General features: G+C 31.6%; 4 protein-coding genes and 1 pseudogene across 6 annotated transcripts in view; 4 read left to right on the top strand and 1 right to left on the bottom strand.

The window, feature by feature from the left end:
• The window catches only part of LOC125839081 (actin-depolymerizing factor 10-like), an 858,671-nt gene that overhangs the window by 198,725 nt on the left and 639,676 nt on the right, over positions 1 to 20,270 (top strand). The gene's annotated exons all lie outside the window — the stretch shown is intronic.
• LOC125839078 (peroxisomal membrane protein 11C-like) overlaps positions 1 to 20,270 on the bottom strand; it is a 485,045-nt gene that overhangs the window by 264,147 nt on the left and 200,628 nt on the right. The gene's annotated exons all lie outside the window — the stretch shown is intronic.
• Positions 8,334 to 10,749, top strand: LOC125839041 (8-hydroxygeraniol dehydrogenase-like). The gene is made up of 5 exons (XM_049518027.1): positions 8,334 to 8,473; positions 8,562 to 8,675; positions 9,694 to 10,204; positions 10,302 to 10,466; positions 10,528 to 10,749. Exons 1-5 carry the CDS (start codon positions 8,376 to 8,378, stop codon positions 10,747 to 10,749), a joined length of 1,110 nt encoding a protein of 369 aa, XP_049373984.1. The 5' UTR covers positions 8,334 to 8,375.
• Positions 14,134 to 15,925, top strand: LOC125839075 (8-hydroxygeraniol dehydrogenase-like; annotated as a pseudogene).
• LOC125839073 (8-hydroxygeraniol dehydrogenase-like) lies at positions 17,576 to 20,157 on the top strand. The gene is made up of 5 exons (XM_049518052.1): positions 17,576 to 17,690; positions 18,069 to 18,182; positions 18,806 to 19,316; positions 19,642 to 19,795; positions 19,949 to 20,157. The coding sequence occupies exons 1-5, from the start codon at positions 17,593 to 17,595 to the stop codon at positions 20,149 to 20,151; spliced, it is 1,080 nt and encodes a 359-aa protein (XP_049374009.1). The 5' UTR covers positions 17,576 to 17,592; the 3' UTR covers positions 20,152 to 20,157.

Here is a 20,270-nt window from a genome sequence, read left to right as displayed (position 1 = left end):
CAATTGTGCTTGCAACATCCATTAGTGGTTGACTTAAAGAAATAGTGTGTGTTTACACCCTTGCTTCTGAATCCTTTTTTTTTCTCGCGATCGTTTGGAAGAGTACATAAACAAACGAAGATAAATATAACAAAAAACCAAAAATCATTTATACAAAAATTAATAGAAGAATAAAGTAAAAATATTCTCAAATTATCGATCAAACATCTTTAACTACAGATTATTTTCATTTCACAAAGGAAAAGAGGAAATTAATTGAAAAGAAAAGAGAGCCTAACAAGATAAAAGAGAATTACAACTGAAAAATATCACATGACATGACTATAAAGTTGGATTAAAATCATATAAATAACGTTTATTTAGAAGTGTATGTCATTAACAAAAAAAAATGAAATTGATCATGTATCCTATACAAAATATTTAAAAGATTAAAATTTTTGTCATGGTTTCTCAAAAATGCCTCTTAAGTGATGGAATTAAGGAAGACAATTCGAGTAAAAAAATTACCATGATATATCCCAAAAGGTAAAATCGTCCACAAAACTTAAAATTGATATATTTTTAAAAAGGTCCCTGGATTGTGGATTATATATAGAAGATACAATACGTGACTTATATAAAAGAAATCAAGTAAAAAATAGTTGTTATTAGTGAATGAACAAATGAGAATAATCCGAAGAAGCAATGTTGGTTGTTTGAGATTTTAAGAAAGAAAATATTGCATTTAACCAAGGTTGAACATTATATAAAATAAGAAAAAATGACCGGTGTTAAATTACTTTCTCTGCATCTAGAATATCTAAAGAATAATTATACTTTTGCATTGACATGACGTAATCAGTGACGACGTAACAAGAATTTTGTGAAGGGTGTTTCAACTTTGGATAAATAAACACTCTGTTTGTCCCAATTTGTGTAAAAGGAAGGAGTATGAGGGTCATTACACTTAGTTTTGATTTTTAATATGGTATATATTCTTCAAAAAATTTAAAATAAAATGTATATATTTAAAGACTACAAAGAAAATACTATAAGTCGATAAAATAACTAATGGTTCAAAATATAAAATTTTGAGAAAATTATGATTAGCAAATTATTTGTAACGACCGGGTTCCATCGTTATGGAAAAGCCAACGGGGAAAAAAATTTGGGCCGAAAAACTTTTTCGTAGTATCTTGAAATTTCCCAATCTAGTCCAGATTTGAACGAAATCGAAGTCTTTGAGGTGTAGGGAAATCTGGTAGCAATCAGGTGATTTAATTATGATTTTGATTACATGAGTAGTTAGGTAAGTCGTTAAGGAATCCGTACGACTTTACGGAATTAAATTCGGGCGAGTAGAACTCCCGAAATTGATCTTAGCGTGAACGGTATTTTCTGAGTGTCGTTGGTTGAAGGCGTGTTGTGAAATGGGGGTTTTGGAATTCTTTAATTAGCTTACTATTTCCTGCAAGCCGCTTTGGCAGTGATTTCGATCGCCAAGGCAGGGCCGCTGTGGCGAGCCAGACGCGACTTAAAGTCGTAAATAAACCCCAAAACGTCTTTATTCTGCAATTTTCGAATTTGAGAGCTAAGGAACGAACCCAGGTCTTTTCTTAACGGTTTTCCACCATTCTTAAGGCTAAAGGTAAGGTTTAAACTCCCTGAATTCGTTTTTCGATCTGTAAAACGTAATCTAATGGGTAATTATCGATGGGGGAGAGTTTTGATCTGGAATTCATGGTGGAAACAACCCTATTTTGGGTACTTGGGATCATGGGTATGATCTAGGGTTTATAGGATTGTTAGTAATTCGGGTAATTAGTGATTGTTTATTGATTCCCGTATTTTATTGATTGTTTGTAAACCAAGAACAAGCGGAACAAATCCGGAAAGGGAAGAATCAAGTTTCTTAGTGTTTCAAGCTTGTTTCGAGGTAGGTGATGGTTGTGATTTCATGTTGTGTAATGTATTTTTGTTCTTGCTTCATTATGATACATACATTTATGTGAATGTTGCATTATTGATCACAATAATTGAAATTGAGGATAGATGATTGATAAATGCCATGAAGTATGACTTGATTGTATGATTAGGAATATACTTGTGATTGTGATTGTGGCTTGTTGAATAGATCGGGTGTTGCGTTCTGACACAGTAACTTGGATCGGTTGCCACGTTCCGGCATAAATATTGGATCGAGTACTACGTTTCGGTATGCTAACAGTTTGGGTTTGGGTTCCATGAGATGACCAATGATTTGATATAATTGTGTATCTTGAGAAATGTGAAACTGTTCGTTGTTTGTAAATGATGATGATATTGTAGATGTTCGATATATGCATGTAATTATATTGTTGTATTGACTTATATATGTTACACTTAGTAGGATAGTCGTGTGATCCTACCAGTACACTATGGTTGTGTACTGATACTACACTTGCCCTTTCTTTGTTGAGTACATGGCATCTTCAGGCGGCTATCGACAGACCTCACTTAGAAGATCAGTGATTGCCGATTGAATTCAAGGGTGAGCCAGTTCTTTTAGGCTGCAATGAGTTCTCCTTTCGTCTATGTCCACATTTCAGACTTAGACTTTCTAGTTAGTGGATTTTTTCATTAGTTTGGGGTTGTGACCCTTCTTGTTTAGACTTGTTGAACTTTAGATGTTTTGGTACATTGACTTTCAGGTTCTAAGTGTATTTTCCACATTGTTTAATTGTTAGATCTTTTGGAAGTTTATGGGAACTTCAGTTTTAGCTATTTAACTTGCTTTCGTAACTTAAATGCTTTAGTTTTTGGTTTAGTGGCTTGGTTTGTGTTGTAGTAGTGGTTCTCCCACCGGAGGATTAGTATGGGTACCAATCACGACGGTCTGGATCGTGACATTATTTGACACTCCAAACAGTAAGATCTTTATATAAAAAGGAACAAAAAAAAGTAAGAAAAGAATGAATCAAATAAATTACCACGATATATTGTAAAAGAGAAGACACACTCTACAAAAACAATCAAAATTATGAAAACAGGTCTTGGCTTGTCAGTTTATATAGAGGATACATGACAAGAGCTATAGGTAAAGCAACAATTTTTAGCAAGTCAATGAATAAACAAGAATGATCTAAAGAAGTAAATCTGATTTTTGAGATTTTTTAAGAAAGAAAATTATCACATATAACAAAAATTGCATATTTTATAAATAAAAATTGACTAGTCTTAAATTAGTGTCTCTGTGTCTAGATTATTAATTGAAATATTATAATTTTATATTGACATGATGTAATTAGTGATGTAATTAGTGACAAAATAAATGACATAATTAGTGACATCTAATCAGTAATACAACTCGGAATATTCTAAAGGGTGTTCAAACTTTAGATAAGCAAATACTTTTTTTGTTTGAATTTTTGTGAAAGGTTTTAAGTATTGTAATGATCCTCATAATCATTTTGTGTTTTCTACTTCTTTGCCTTGTTTTGTCCCTCCTCGTAATTTTATTATTTCTTTTATGACTTGTAGAGATGGTTCACACAATACTTGATGAGTAGTTTCTGGTAGGGGTGTACAAAATTGAACCAAACCGCAAATCAAGTCAAATAAAAAAAAAAACCCGACTAGTGGTTGGTTTGACTTGGTTTGGTGTTGAAAAAACAAACCCGACTATATTTGGGTTGGTTTGGTTTTAACTAAAAAAAACCAACCCGAGACCAAACCAACCCGACATTATATATATAATTTTAAAATTTTATTTTATACATAAAAATATTTACTTTGATATAATTTTTAGAATTAATTACAAAAATCCCACCTTTTAGTTTACTTATTACCATATCCCTTATAAGTTTTACAAATCTCCAAAATCCCTCATTTTCACGCATCAGATTAGTGTATCTCGCGCATTAGATTAATGTATCAGCGCATCAGATTAGTGTATCTCGTGCATCAAATTAGTGTATCTCGCGCATCTACTTAATTATTTTTTAAAAAAATAAAATTAAATTCTATGACTGAAAACTAACATTTTGTTAATTTTTGCAGATGAATGAAGAAACAAATAAATTGCCTTATGATTTTCCTGCATCAATAGATTATCTTCATGCAAATCAACGTGGCTCAGTTAGTGGCCAATTAATGGTTCATGACTGGTAATTATTTTCTTAAATTCTTATTATTCTATAATTAGTGAGTGATTTAACTAAAATCGAATTTAACGTGTATACATTAACAACATAAAAAACGAAAAAGAGTAAGAAATAGCCTTAACTTATTGGATGTGACTTATATTTGTCATTCGTTAGTCTGACGTCTAGCTCATAGAATCCTCCATCATTATCTTTTGTCTCAAATTTACCTATAAATAATTTAAAAGTTCCAAATATGCCCTTTTGTACTAACCGTGGGTATATTTGGACTTGCGTGCTTCAAATTATCGCATTTGTACGTATGTTTTTTTTATATTATCAGTGTATATAAGTTAATTAGATTTTTTATAACTTAATAAATGTCTTTTTAGGTACATAAATGTTGATGCTTTGCCTGCATTATATGCATTTATTGGACTTGCTGAACCTGGACTTGTTGGATCTTGGCAAAGTGAAACCAAGGTAATGTACTTTTTTTTGTCTATATTTTTATTTTATTATATATTATATATGGTTACATTTAAAAATTCATAATTAAATATGTTATTTATGTATTATTGACAGGGTTATCAATTTTGGACTCAAACTGGCTGATAATTTCAAGATAAATAATGTTAGACCTGAAATTTATGGAGTATATTCTTGGGTCCCTAGAGTTATGGGAGATTACAAATTCACTTCTTAAATAACCGTTACGCAAGGTATATTTTTTATTTCATTTTATATATGACAATATTTCTTAAATGAATATAATTTATTTTTTAAAAGAAAAGTACTTTTGACACGTACCAATAGTATCTTTAGAATTTTTGAACCTAAATATGCAATGTCTTTTCTTAATCGATCGAAAAGAAAAAAGTGTCATATAATGTAGAGTTAATAAAACACTATAGTATAATAAAATTTCTAACTTATATAAATTTATTTTTTGCAGGAAAGGACACAAACTTAGGTCAAATTATATTTGAAGCTCCAAGAAATGGTCCAACATTATGGGAAATTGGATTTCCAGATAGAACTGCTAATGAATTTTTTATATCTGATCCATTGCCTGGTCTTCAAAATTATTTGTACACTAACACTACCATACATAAGTAAGTACTGCGGGGTCGATCAATCACTAATATTTGCATTACGTAGACTGTTTATATCTATGACCCTTCCTCAAACCTTACGTGAACGTGAGATGTTTTATGCACACTAGACTGTGTTTTTTTTCTAATTTGATTATCATGATATGTTGCTAATTACAGGTTTAGACAATATGGTTTATGTTATCGTAACACTGATTTATATCCTAATGGAGATTTAGTGTACAAAATTGGTGTTAGTGATTTTCGAAAAGATTGTTTTTTTGCCCATGTAAACAGGTAACTATTAAAAAAAATTATTTATTTGTATATTTTTTTAATAATTTATAATAACTTCATGTATTTTAATATTTTTTTTTGATTTTTTTAATATTAATTGCAGGAGGAATAATGATAGGAGTTTATCAGCAACAACATGGCAAATTGTATTTGATGTTAAAATTGTGGATTCTAGTGGCACTTATCATCTTCATATAGCTTTGGCTTCTGCATCTTATGCTCATTTACTAGTACGGAATCTTCATCTCCACTCTCAATACTCAACATATTTTAGTTTATAAAATTCATGAAGAAAAAACTAATTAAAAAATTAAAGAAAATCAAATATCGATCGTGTTTAAGTTTCATGTACTGAATCAATAACTAACTAGCGACTAAAAGTTTATAGTACTTCTAATCGCTAGTCAGTTATTGATTAATTCTGATTTTGATTCTTATGATATATGACTCAACACATTTAACTTTTAATTAGTTAAAATGTTTGTTATAATTGGTTTATTTTTATGTAGGAAGTATATTGTATTTGGACTACTTTTACATGTATATATTACCATCATAAATGGTATAAAAGTTAATAATTCTGAAAATTTGTGAATACTCTCAAGTAAGGGAATGGTCAAAAATGCACATTTCAAGTAATTAATCATGTATTACCAAAATTATAATTCAAATTTACTAACAATAGAAGGAACAAAAAATGTTATTTACCCTTACGTATAGCTTTATGTTACACGTATTGAATAATAATATACATGACAAAAATCTTATTTTAATTTTCGTTCTAACTTTTTTGTAGAATTTTCATTTTTATAGGTGTGGATAAATACTCCATCAAAACCAAGACCATGGTTTTGATAGTTCATCAATTGGGATGAGTAATGCAATAGCAAGACATGGAATTCATGGATTATATATGGCTTTCGATATTGAATTTTCAGGGACACAACTTTATATTGGTGAAAATATAATATATTTGAAGCAAGCATCAGTTTATGGCCCTTTTACTGGACTCATGTACGATTATATTCGTCTCGAAGGACCTTCAACAAACTAGAAAAAAAAAAGGATTATTTTAATTTTGTAGGTAGTCATATTTTATTTTATTTTATAGTTTTCATAGTCAATTTTTTTTAATAGAATGAATATTGTTCTTGAGAATAATGTTTTTATTATCATACTCTAATAAAATTTTCTTTCTTCATATTGGTATTTTGTTTTCGTTTGTTTATTTGTTTGTCTGTCTTACATTTAATTTATTATCTCTATGAACTAGAAGACTACAAAGAAATATAATACATTGTATTTTTTTTACCTATTTAAATTATCACTAAATTTGTACTAAAAACAAATCTTGATGTTAGGTTGATCAAATATTTATTCTTAGTTGATAATAAATGTGTGCAGATCAATTCAATATTAAGGTGTGTTTTAATATAAAAAAAATAATAGCTTAGATAGATAAATGAAATATCAGATAGTTATAAATTATAATTGTTTAAATACATTTTTAACTATTAACTCTAGATTTTACTATCTTCACCCTTGAGCCGCCCTTGAATCGACACATGTATATTTTATGTGAGGCTTTTTAAAAAGAAAAAAAAATTCTATTTAAAGAATGACATTACCTAGTGATTGATGTTCTTTTTATTGTTTAATGTGATTATTTTAAGCAATATTGTTATTCTATAATATTTGACAAAATTGATTCTGTCGAATGACGTGTGGGATTACCAGAAAAGAATATCAAATAATATAATTAATGAATTTATTGGATGTGTTTCTTGTTAATAAATTTAATACAACAAAAATCTGAATCAATCAGATCAATTAATTTTATATGTATTATATATTTAATAAGATATTATTTTTGATTGGTAGGGTCGATGATCCATTTGTTGTCATTTGTCAACCATCCTAATAATAGTTGTATGGAAAATGACTCACTCACTATTTTAAAGAGCTAAAATATTTTTGTTTTCAAATTATTGTTTGTCATATATATTAATCTCTGATCATTTTTGGAATTATGTGGTGAAGTCAACAAATTACTACGTGAGTTGCAATTTTTTTTAAAAAACTTGTACTAAAAATATTATAAGTTACAATTTTGTACATGTCAATTTCATGTAAAAATACTATATATTAAAAAGCGAATTATAACCAACTGATATGGAACAAAAATGGTATATTTACTGTAATAGTACAAGTACACTATTTTGGTAAAATTCTCTTCATTTTTTTTAAAAATAATCATTTTATACCTCACATAATATATATTCTTTCCGTTTATAAACGATTGACCTAATTTGACTTGACACGAAATTCAAGAAAATAAAAAAACTTTTTTCATTTTTATGGTCTTAAATTAAAATTATGTCAAGTGTATCAAATTCTTTTTTAATTTTATGCTTTAAACATACCATGTCAAAAATTAAAGTTAAAATATTTCCAAAAAGGAAAAGGCTGGTTTTTTTAAAATCAGACTAAAACAGAAAAAAAATCATTTTTTTCAAATGGTGGCCGTATAATATAAGACAAAAAAAAACAGCCTTACAAATATACTAAAGTTTTTTCTGTTGGTCCCTAGGCTACTTGCACTCAAAATAAAAAATCTATTTTAAATGAGGAAAAATAACAACCACTTCTTTTCTACTCCACCAACCCCTCATCGTTGTGGTGTGTAATTCAAATTTAGTTAGGGCTTTAATGAGAATTCTAAAATTCGAATCGCAAGAAAAAAAGGGATATACTTCAAATGAGGAAATGACAACCACTTCTTTTCCCTCTCCAATAATATTGCTTTCTCTTTCTTATATATTAGATGCTATTTAGTATAGTATACATTACTCAAAAAAATCAAGAATCAGCTAAAAAAAGTATTATGGAAAAATCACATGAGAATGAACACCCAATTAAGGCATTTGGATGGGCAGCTAGAGATACTTCTGGGGTACTTTCTCCTCTCAATTTTTCAAGAAGGTACAAATTTTATTAATTTTTCTGACACGTGAAATTATAAATACGTTATTGTTGTTGAGGTTTAATTTGAATTTTGAAATGGATGCAGGGAGACAGGTGAAAAAGATGTGCAATTCAAAGTTATGTATTGTGGAATTTGTCATACTGATCTTCATCAAATCAAGAATGAATGGGGCATCACCAAATATCCAATTATACCGGGGCAAGTTTACTTATCTTTATTGTTTTTTTTAAAATTTTATGTTTTTTTGTGATCGTCGGAAAATTTTAATGTGTATAACAAAAAATTGTACCTATTTATGCAAAAAGTGTTGAATCGTCAAATTATTAGTTTCATCTCCAAATTATTGACAGTCTTAAAAATATCTTGACTAACTTAACTTAGATACACCATCGATATACCTATAATCTGCCACATGACATAGCAAGTGGTCTCAAAACTCTAGTAGGAATATTTGACTCTTAATAAAAAGTCGAGAGAAGTGTTGAAAACACCCTAAACATGACGAGAATTTAGGAGGGTATTTCACCCATGTTGCAAGATCGGGAGTGTATTTAAGTTTAGTTAGTCAAGTAAATTAGTTTCTTTAAGGCTGTCAATAGTTCAGGAATGAAACTAATAATTTACACCGAATTTAGAGATATTTTCAATACTTCTCTCCATATATTTTTATTAAAATTCTTGGCTCCGCCACTTACGATATCCATTTTTCCATTAAGATCTGCAAGAACATTCATTACTAGCATTCTGACTGCTGTCAGAGATACTACAAACATATTGATATTTGTGGGGGAAAAAAATCCTAATCTGAGCTACTTCCAAATTCCTTCTATGTTGCTCACTCTTCAAACATACTTTTGGGTACGTAATGGATCCTCCAAAATCTGATACGATGCTTCAATATAGATTTGCATTATGTGGTAAACAATTTTGAACCTCAAGAAGATTATGTAAGTGGATGTTGTTTTTAACACCAAACAAAACAATTAAAAAAACACTTGGATGGAAGGGGTAGAAGACGGATTGATTTCTTAGATGATCACTCAAAAAGTCATATGCTTTCTGTGATAATAACTACCAGCTCGATTAAGTCAACTAAGAAATGTGTAGCCAAAATCCAAATGCATAGTGAAATTGATTAACAAGTTATTCTTGAAGGTCAATATAGTTTTTGAGTTTATGAGATCAAAATTTATGTCAATCTCAATTGATTTTTCAGGCATGAAATTGTTGGAGTGGTAACTGAGGTTGGTAACAAGGTAGACAAGTTCAAAATCGGAGACAAAATAGGCGTTGGATATCTAGTAGGATCATGTAACGAATGTGAAAATTGTACAAACGATCTCGAAAATTACTGTCCTGGACAGGTATTGACAGCCAATGGTACTCACTCTGATGGAACCATCACTCACGGTGGTTACTCCGATCTCATGGTTGTCAACGAGCATTTTATTGTTCGTTGGCCTGATAATTTGCCAATGGAAGCGGCTCCCCTGTTATGTGCAGGGGTCACAACTTATAGCCCTTTGAGATATTACGGACTAGATAAACCTGGAATGCACATTGGTGTTGTTGGTCTTGGCGGACTTGGACATATGGCTGTGAAATTTGCCAAGGCATTTGGGACCAAAGTTACTGTCATTAGTACATCTATCAGTAAAAAAGATGAGGCAATTGAACGTTTAGGAGCAGACTCATTTTTGGTTAGTCGTGATCCTGAACAAATGCAGGTCAGTCGATCAATCAACTTAGCTTCAATCACAAATTTACAATGATATTCATGTGACATAAGTATGAATTTTTGTTTGCACATGTAAATACAAGCAGGCTGCAGGGGGTTCACTTGATGGAATCATTGACACTGTTTCCGCGGTTCATCCTATTTTTCCTTTGCTTAATTTATTGAAAACTAATGGGAAGCTAGTGATGGTTGGTGCCCCAGAAAAACCACTAGAGTTGCCGGTATTTCCATTGCTTTTAGGTACATTTCGCGTAGTATCTTATTCTTCATTTAAGTTCTGACATGTCCGTTTGATTTAATTAATAACTCAAGTATGTAATGTGGAAAACAGGACGGAAACTAGTGGGAGGGAGTGCGATAGGAGGGGTGAAGGAGGTGCAAGAGATGGTAAACTTCGCGGAGAAGCATAACATAACGCCAGATGTTGAAGTCGTGTCAATGGAGTACGTGAATAGAGCAGTGGAACGTCTTGTGAAATCGGACGTGAAGTATCGTTTTGTTCTTGACATTGGCAATACTTTGAAGAAGAGTTAATATAGGGACATGTTGTTCTTGTTGTGTGTTTGTATTTTAAGCAAGAAAAAATGGTGAGTTCATGAGGGAATTACTAAACATTCCATATTACTACTCTTATGCTCCATTTTATAAGACACGATAATAAGTTTTCATATACAATTTTTTTAAAAAAAATTTCCATCCGGTCTTTAATATATGTTTTGGGGCCCAACCACCGTACAATTGAAAAACGATACGACCCAAGATCAATTTTGGTTCTTCTTTCTATCAAAATAAATCATATTCAAAAGCACACCACCCTTCTTACTTTACAATCAGCCTTCGACCTAAAGTGCTTTTAGAAAAGGTCGGTGGGGCAATCAAAGAGACTTGTTTTTGATGTAGAACCGGGGGAAGAATTATGGCTATAAAGGCCCTCACCCTCTTAGGCACATGGTTCTGAAGATTAAATCACAAAGATGTACGAAAGATTAGGCAGAAGAACTATAGCTAGAATTTTTCGTCTCTTCCCTTGTACCAAAAGCAAGTTCGGAACATAAGGATAGGGCTCGTCTATTATAAGTTATTAGTTTACGGAGCTATCTCAGATTTCTCGAGTAAGGAGAAGGGACAGACTTGGAAATCTACGTTCAGGTTGGAAAATTCCACGTTCTTTTTAACAAAGGCAACATTGTAATCAGACCGGAGACTTGAATTCAAGACTTTTGATTAAAATTGGAGGAATACTTATTAGTACTCTACCACAACCCTTGTTGTTGTAAACTTAAACTCTTGTATAAAGTAGGAATAAGAGCATTTTTGGTCCATAAACTATAGGTATATTCTGATTTGGGTCCTTTGAGATATGTACTAAAGCATATTTAACATTCAATTAATCAAAACATGTGTTTAATCCTTTTATCTAAGAAGTATATGTCATATTTTGAACTACTTTTAAAACTATATTCCTTTCAAATATGGAGTAACAGTACCAACTTAAAAAATATATTCATGTTGAAAATAAAAAAAGAAAAAAAAGCTATTTAAAGTGGATATTTTTTGTTTAAATGATACAACTAGATATTTCAAATAGTCATGTCTCTTTTTTTTTTTTTTTTTTTTGCCTTTTTATTTTCTGAATTGACCTAATAGAGGACCCATATTATGTCCTTCTTCATTAATCTAAACAAATAAATGACTTATACTAAGTTATATTTGAAAAAAAAAGATGCACCGACAGCTTTTATCCCCAATTATAATGAATTGAGATATTGCTCTCAAGTGGTAGGGTCGATGTTGTATTTATTAGCCTCCTTGATGGGTAGCGACTCCTCGATGGTCCTCCAAACAATCAAAATAAGGTAAGCTTGAAGATAAGCTTTGTATTTAATCCTTTTTATTGAATGGATGAGGTCCGATTTTTTTACTAAACCCCCCCTAAACTTCAACTTTTTTTTTTTTAGTATTTTGATAGAAATTTATTTGATCAAAATATTAGATTCTTGTTCTTTTTGCAAATTTGTGAATATTCAAAAGCAAACAAAATAGTAGGATCGAGGAATGTTATTTATGAAACTTTTTTTTACACCGTGTCAGGAATTTATTCTCCTGATATTTAACGATTTTGCAAAAAGTATTTTTTCAAAAATATTAAACCAATCAAACTTAGAAAAATTAGAAAATATTTTTCTATTGCACCAAACACACAATTTATTAATATTTTGTTTCAAATTATTGTTCACCATCTTTTCTGATGGCTATACTGGAAAGGTAATCGCCAACGATATATCCTAATTAATTATTGTGGAACAAAATTAAAGTGACGCAATTATCATTTTCGAGAGCTAAATTATAGATGCTCCCTTAACTACAAAATCTTTTTCAAATTATTGTGTTTTTCACTTATTAAATTATAGCATTCTATGTGATATTTCGGGATGCCTAAAGGCGCCACATTCATGTGCTAATACACACGAAATTAAGAAATATGCGTGAAAAAATCAGTGGCACTATACGTAATGTTTCCCCAACTCATTACGGATGTCCTCATATAGTTTTAATAGAAAAAAAATGTTGGGATGCCCAAAGGCGCCAGATCCATGGGCTAATACACTGGAAAAACCAAGAAAGTCGGGTGATTCCTAAAAGTTGGCTCGTAAATGCAAAAATATGCTTGAAAAAATTGGCAGAACTATACGCAGTGCTTCCCAAACTCATTACGAAGGTCATCATAAATTGTTTTAGAAATTTTTTATGGGTGCCCAAAAGGCGCCAGATCCATGGGTTAATAGACAAGAAAAATTAAGAAAATCGGGTAATTCCTAAAAATTGGCTCCTAAATATGAAAATATGCATGAAAAAACGACGAGACTATACATAATACTTTCCAACTCATCACGGAGGTCCTCATATAGTTTTTTCAAAAAAAAATTCAGGGTGCCCCAAAGACGCTAGATTCATGGGCTAATACACTAAAAAAACCAAGAAAGTCTGCTAATTCCTAAAAGTTGGCTCATAAATGCGAAAATATGCGTGAAATAAACGACGGGACTACACGTAATGCTTCTCCAACTCATTACGGAGGTCTTCATATAGTTTTTACAGAAAAAAGATTCGGGTGCCTTAAAGGCATCAGATCCATGGGCTAATACACACGAAAAACCAAGAAAGTCGGATAATTTCTAAAAGTTGGCTCGTAAATGTGAAAATATGCGTGAAAAAAATGGCGGGACTATACGTAACGCTTCCCCAACTCATTACTGAGGTCCTCATATAGTTTTTTCAGATAATTTTTTTGGGTACCCAAAAACATCAGATCCATGAGCTAATTATACACACGAAAAACCAAATATGGTCTTTATATAAAGTTAAGTTTCAAACATAAATATATAGTCTGATTCTGAAAACAAAATTACTAGAATGCTAAGAGGTATCCATAAACCAATTGATTGGGATTTATCATTTACCAAATCAAACCAATTACATTTGTTTTATTTATTCATAAATCAAACCAATTCTATAAAATCGAGTTTTTCCTCTATTTTTTTCAAAAGCTTTTATGATTCCATACAATCATATTAAAACATTTCATTGAAACCAATTTCTACTAAGAATGTCACTACTACACATAGTTTAAAATAATATAAAGACTAATTTTAAAAAAAATTAAAATTAGCGGCTAGACCTTGGTCACGTACTACTGAACCATTTTCCTAGAAACATCATATAATATAAGATATAATATTATATCTTATATTAATTCATAAAAGGCAAATGTACAGAGAAGCCATGACGATAACATTTGTTTTATACCTCATCGACTACGTCACTAGCCATCAATTCAAATGCCTATTTATTCAAATGAAAAATCAATACATTGGACTATTACTCTACTCAAATTAATTGTTCTAATAATAATATCTCCAAAAATAAACAAAAATCAAGAAAATGGAAAACTCACATGAAAATGTTGAGGCATTTGGATGGGCAGCTAGAGATACTTCTGGGGTGCTTTCTCCTTTCAACTTCTCAAGAAGGTACCATCTTTTCAGATTTACGTTATATAAACTTGACAGTATATATAGATAGTGTATATTTTATATGAATTAGATCTACACAACATATCTACACCGATAGTGTATATATTGTGTCTATTAATTTCGAACATATTGATAAACTAGTTGACCGAACAGTATACATTTGTAACTTTTCTTGTTGAATGGTGAAGGGTGACTGGAGATAAAGATGTGCAATTCAAAGTTATGTATTGTGGAATTTGTCATTCTGCTTCATCAACTCAAGAATGAATGGTGCAATAGTATATATCCATTGGTACCAGGGTAAGTTTCATTTTGATCCATTTATTTTACTATGTTCTTTTACTATAACTCTATCGTAGACAAAAATCGTTATATCTAATTTAATTTAAGTAGAAAATGGTAGATAAGCGGACTTATTATTCACCAAGTTACAAAAAGAGTATTCTTATAATTGCATTATATGTAGATACAGAGGCAGAGCCGACTTGTGAGATTATACTGAATATGTTGTTGTACGTTACAGGCATGAAGTTGTTGGTGTAGTAATTGAAGTTGGTAGCAAAGTTGAGAAATTCAAAATTGGTGACAAAGTTGGAGTTGGATGTTTAGTAGGATCATGAATGTGAAAATTGTGATAATGATCTCGAAAATTACTGTCCCGATATGATATTGACGTACAATGGTGTTGACATCGATGGAACCACCACGTATGGTGGTTACTCCGATATAATGGTAACGAACGAGCACTACGTGGTCCATTGGCTCGAAAATTTACCAATGGAAGCAACTCCCTTGTTATGTGCAGGGATCACAACTTATAGTCCTTTGAGATATTACAGACTAGATAAACCTGGAATGCACATTGGTGTTGTTGGTCTTGGTGGTTTGGGACATATGGCTGTGAAATTTGCTAAGGCGTTCGGAACCAAAGTTACTGTGATAAGTACATCTGTTAGTAAGAAAGACGAAGCAATTGATCGTTTAGGGGCAGACTCATTTTTGGTCAGTGGTGACCCTAACCAAATGCAGGTCGATCAATCAATCAACTCTGTTTCAGTTTCAAATTTATAACATAGGTGTGACTTACGAATAATACTAATTTTCGTTTGTATTTTAAATACGAGCAGGGTGCAACCGGGTCACTAGATGGCATCATCGATACTGTATCCGCGATTCACCCTCTTCTTCAATTGATTAATTTGTTGAAAACTCATGGGAAGCTTGTGATGGTTGGTGCCCCTGAAAAACCACTAGAGTTGCCTGTATTTCCCCTGCTTTTAGGTATGTTTGGTTATAAATCGATGATTTTGTATATACATTTTTTTTATATTGATACGTATGTTTAATATAATGTGTGTAATAGGAAGGAAGCTAGTGGCGGGGAGTGTGATAGGAGGGATGAAGGAGACACAAGAGATGGTAGATTTCGCGGCAAAGCATAACATAACACCAAATGTTGAAGTTGTGCCAATGGACTACGTGAATACAGCGTTGGAACGCCTTTTGAAATCGGACGTGAAGTATCGTTTTGTGCTTGACATTGGCAACACATTGAACAATAATTGAGATGAGGGGGACATCTTGGTCAAGAAAATGAGTGTGTTATAGGGTTATGATTTTGTATTAAGCTTGTACGTTTTGTTGTTTAGTTTATTTCTTATGTTTTGTGTATCAAAAGGAATGGGTTAGGAGAATAAATATGATATTGTGTTTTCTAGTATACTTATTTGCCTATGGCGTTTATATCAAACTATACTGATTTATCATGGTTAAGTCATAGCACGAGTACGATTAAATTTTTGCCTCTAAATTAACAAGTATAGTTTAGTCGTAGCACATATCGACTTTCTTAATGTATGCGTATAACTATCCTTTAGTGAGCAGAGCAAAATGCAATAAACAATATCTATAATGCCAATGGATTTTTTTTAATAGGAATAAGAAATATCAAATTGTTAAGTGTGGCTAAATTATGGTAAATACTTAGCCGCACTGTGTTTTTTATAGAAAATCAATAAATTATTTTAACTTTAATTTATTAAAAAACAAGATAAAAATACATATTACTTAGATAATTATGTGGTTAATTTGTGTAGTGCCTGACAAATCAATGAGTAAAAGTTAAGCGTTTATTATATATCAAATTAATCTTTAATCATGATTACGTAATATATGTTTTCACTTCAATTTTTAATTGCTAAAGTTAATTAATTTGATTTGATGTAAATAATAATGCAGACAAAGATTTTCTTATAAAAAAAGAAATTTGCGTAAATAATGTATATTTTAAATACCAAACATGAGAGTGGTAGCGCCCCAACGATAAAAACTTATTTGTATCTAATATTTAAAATTATACCGTCCAAATAAGAGGACGAAAAAAGAAAACAAAAAGTAGAGGGAAAAAGGAGGAAAATAACTCGATAAAAATGTAGTGGGAATAAGTCGGAAATTGCAATTATTAATTGGTCTAAATTTCACACTTTGATGTTTTTATTTTCTTTTAATTATACTTTCACGTTATCTACGTGGATATTTTTTAGCCACTAATATTAACTTCAAGTTTTTCACGTTTGGAAAGCTTTTCAAGAACCTTTTTTTTTGGGGCAATTTAAGGAAAAAAATAATTAACGTACATATTGTGTTTAAGTTATCGCACTATTTTGTAATTGTCATTTTTTTCATATCAGTTGCTTTGTTTACACAACCTTTCCCAACCCTCCCAACTCCCTTCATTCAATGCTTGACAACTTTTTTCATGTAGTGTACACATGTCTATGTTTGACATTCAGATAAAAGACAACGGTTGGAAAGCAAGGGGTGAGGTAGTGCTTGTCATGGGAAGAGAGCTCTCACCTTAACAGAAGAATTGTCATTTTCCTTTTTTCATACCTACTAATATACAAATTTTGAGCCAATGATCCTTCAAAAACAATCTCTCTACCTCTACATGGAAATTAAGATTAAGCTGATTTGTATACACTCCAATTTTTCGACTTTCGTGGACCTCATTATAAGATTTCACTAAATACATTATAATATTAAAAAGAAGAATATTTTTAAAACTCGTAAACTTCAAACTCTAGATAGATTCGAGATAAAAAAAAAGTGTGAAACCTTTTTTTAAAAGTCCTGCAAAGTAGGACTCTACACCTATCGACCACAAAAAAGAAGTCAAAATCCAATTTGTTTAAGTAAGTCATTAGTTGTTACACCTCATCGATAACGTCACATATTTTTCACTCAAAATCCTATAAATATGGATCATAACATAATCAATTTTGTATCATCCATATTGTTCTACATTTTTCGCTATTATAATTTTATTTTTCAAACGAAAAAAATGGCAAAATCATTTGAAAATGAACATCCAATTAAGGCATTTGGATGGGCAACTAGAGACACTTCTGGAGTTCTTTCTCCTTTCAATTTTTCAAGAAGGTACAAATTATTATTTTTAATTTTGATGATGTGTTTTTCATTTCAATCGGAAACAAACTCTCTATAAGCTGAGGTAGGGTAACATCTGCATACATATGATATAATAAAAATGGTTTTTAGTGGCAATAAATATGTCAATTAACAAAGAGTGTTGAAATTTTTACCAGTATTTGTTATTGAATCCAATGTCGTTATAGGCTCCGACGACATTTACAAAGAGTGCTAAAATGTAATTGTCACTTGCAACTGCCTCTAAGAAAAATTGTTTTTTTCTAGTGACACTTGGTTTCTCGGATCCCACATGTATGATTATACTGAATTTGCTGTTGTTGTTTTATTGTAAATTTGATGATGATCATTTTGCGTTAATGGTTACAGGGTGACAGGTGAAAAAGATGTGCAATTTAAATTTATGTATTGTGGAATTTGTCATTCTGATCTTCATCAACTCAAGAATGAATGGGGAAATAGCAAGTACCCCATGGTGCCTGGGTAAATTGATTTGTTCTTTTATTTTTGGTTTAAAAATATTCAGATTTTTTTTAATTGTTAGATCCAAAAATACTAACCAGAATTTTCATTAACGAGATTCAAAAATATTAAGGCACAAAGAAGCTAATGGAATTCAACATCCACTATATATACACATAAGTAATTTTTCGGCGAAGAATATTTACTAGCTAGTTTTCCTGTTCTCTGTATCTTTTCAATTTTTCACATTACTGTATATTTTTTATTTGAAAGCAATCCTGATTTGGTTCTTAGTCTATAATTGGCCATTTTGAGCTCTTGATACCTCAGTAAATCCTGAGTTGTTGGGACATGGTACTCCCTCCGTCCCATTTTATAAGAGTTAGTTTGACTCGACACGGAGTTTAAGAAAGAGAGGAAGACTTTTAAAGCTTGAAGACTAAAATGAATGATAGAAATTACTGTGACTATAAATCATTTCATTAAGGATAAAATGGACATTTGAAAGTTAAATGTGTCATTTTATTTGGGACAGACTAAAAAGGAAAGTAAGTCATATAAACTGCGATAAAGAGTAAAAACTAGCGGAATTTGTGTCGATTCGATCTACTCGTGAGTGTAACTAATTGTAAATATAATTGCAGGCATGAGGTTGTTGGTGTTGTAACTGAGGTGGGAAGCAAGGTGGAGAAATTTAAGGTTGGAGACAAAGTAGGTGTTGGATGTATGGTAGGATCATGTCGAAAATGTGAGAATTGTAGCGTTGATCTCGAGAATTACTGTCCTCGTCAGATTCCTACATACAACGGCTATAGCTTAGATGGAACCCTCACGTTTGGAGGTTACTCCGACATGATGGTATCCGATGAGCATTTTGTAGTACGTTGGCCTGAAAACTTGTCGATGGACGCTGCTCCCCTGTTATGTGCTGGAATTACTACTTATAGTCCTTTGAAATATTTTGGACTCGATAAGCCTGGAATGCACATTGGTGTTGTTGGTCTTGGAGGGCTCGGACATATGGCTGTTAAGTTCGCTAAGGCATTCGAAACCAAAGTGACTGTCATTAGTACATCTGCTAATAAGAAGCAAGAAGCAATTGAGCATTTGGGCGCAGATTCTTTCTTGATCAGTCGCGATCCTGAGCAGATGAAGGTGAATATAATAACTCGTTATCATTGAACTCTGTGATCATCTTATCTGAATGTTTAATCTGTTTGAGAGAGCACTTTTATTTAGTTGTGTCTTCAACACACCTCTGCCTGTTCTTTTTCATGAGTAAAGCACGTGATTTTTTTTATTTTTGTTGACAATGGTGGTGTTGAGGTTTTTGAACTCACGACCTCTGCTTGCTCTGGTTCCGTGTTGAAGTGTGGCAATGTCATCTAAAAGCTTAATTAAGTTGTTATGCCAGTTTAACAATTTAAACAGGAGAATGGGGGCTAACCTTTTGTTTATTCGTTTATTTATATACGAACAGGCTGCAATGAACACATTGGATGGGATTATCGACACTGTTTCGGCGGTGCATCCTATTCTTCCATTGCTTATGTTGATGAAATCTCATGGTAAGCTTGTTATGGTTGGTGCACCAGAAAAACCGGTGGAGTTGCCTGTGTTTCCTCTACTTATGGGTAAGCAAATGCAAGATTTCAAATAATAAAGTTCCAACTTAAGTATACATAATGTAATGTGGTCCTTCCTGGGACTCTGCGCATAGCAGAAGCTTAGTGCACCTGGGTGTCTTTTTTTTAGACTAAAGTTTGTATGTATAATGTGGAAAACAGGAAGGAAGCTAGTGGCTGGAAGTTGCATAGGAGGGATGAAAGAGACTCAAGAAATGTTGGATTTTGCGGCAAAGCATAACATAACACCAGATATTGAAGTAGTGCCAATAGACTATGTGAACACAGCGTTGGAACGTCTTCTGAAATCGAATGTGAAATATCGTTTCGTGCTCGACATTGGCAATGCATTGAACAAGAAATGAGAATATTAATAGTGTTTCTTTGCTTAGATTACATTAATTTCAGAGATGATTAATAAAATGTGTTTCTTTCACTTATTAAAATAGAAAAAGAATGTTAGTACATTTCACAGTAGATATCA

The sequence above is a fragment of the Solanum verrucosum genome, unplaced genomic scaffold, assembly GCF_900185275.1.
Source record: "Solanum verrucosum unplaced genomic scaffold, falcon-dt-bn FXZP01000163.1, whole genome shotgun sequence".
NCBI classification, from domain to species: Eukaryota; Viridiplantae; Streptophyta; class Magnoliopsida; order Solanales; family Solanaceae; genus Solanum; species Solanum verrucosum.
This window is presented reverse-complemented; position numbering and strand designations above follow the sequence as displayed.

What these genes read in the sequence shown, in the direction of transcription:
- LOC125839041 (XM_049518027.1), top strand. Translation starts at nt 8,376, where the DNA reads ATGGAAAAATCACATGAGAATGAACACCCAATTAAGGCATTTGGATGG. An exon ending in AAATATCCAATTATACCGGG is followed by an intron (nt 8,676 to 9,693) that starts GCAAGTTTACTT and finishes TTGATTTTTCAG; the next exon opens with GCATGAAATTGTTGGAGTGG. An exon ending in TGCTTTTAGGTACATTTCGC is followed by an intron (nt 10,467 to 10,527) that starts GTAGTATCTTAT and finishes TAATAACTCAAG; the next exon opens with TATGTAATGTGGAAAACAGG.
- LOC125839073 (XM_049518052.1), top strand. Translation starts at nt 17,593, where the DNA reads ATGGCAAAATCATTTGAAAATGAACATCCAATTAAGGCATTTGGATGG. An exon ending in AAGTACCCCATGGTGCCTGG is followed by an intron (nt 18,183 to 18,805) that starts GTAAATTGATTT and finishes ATATAATTGCAG; the next exon opens with GCATGAGGTTGTTGGTGTTG. An exon ending in GCGATCCTGAGCAGATGAAG is followed by an intron (nt 19,317 to 19,641) that starts GTGAATATAATA and finishes ATATACGAACAG; the next exon opens with GCTGCAATGAACACATTGGA.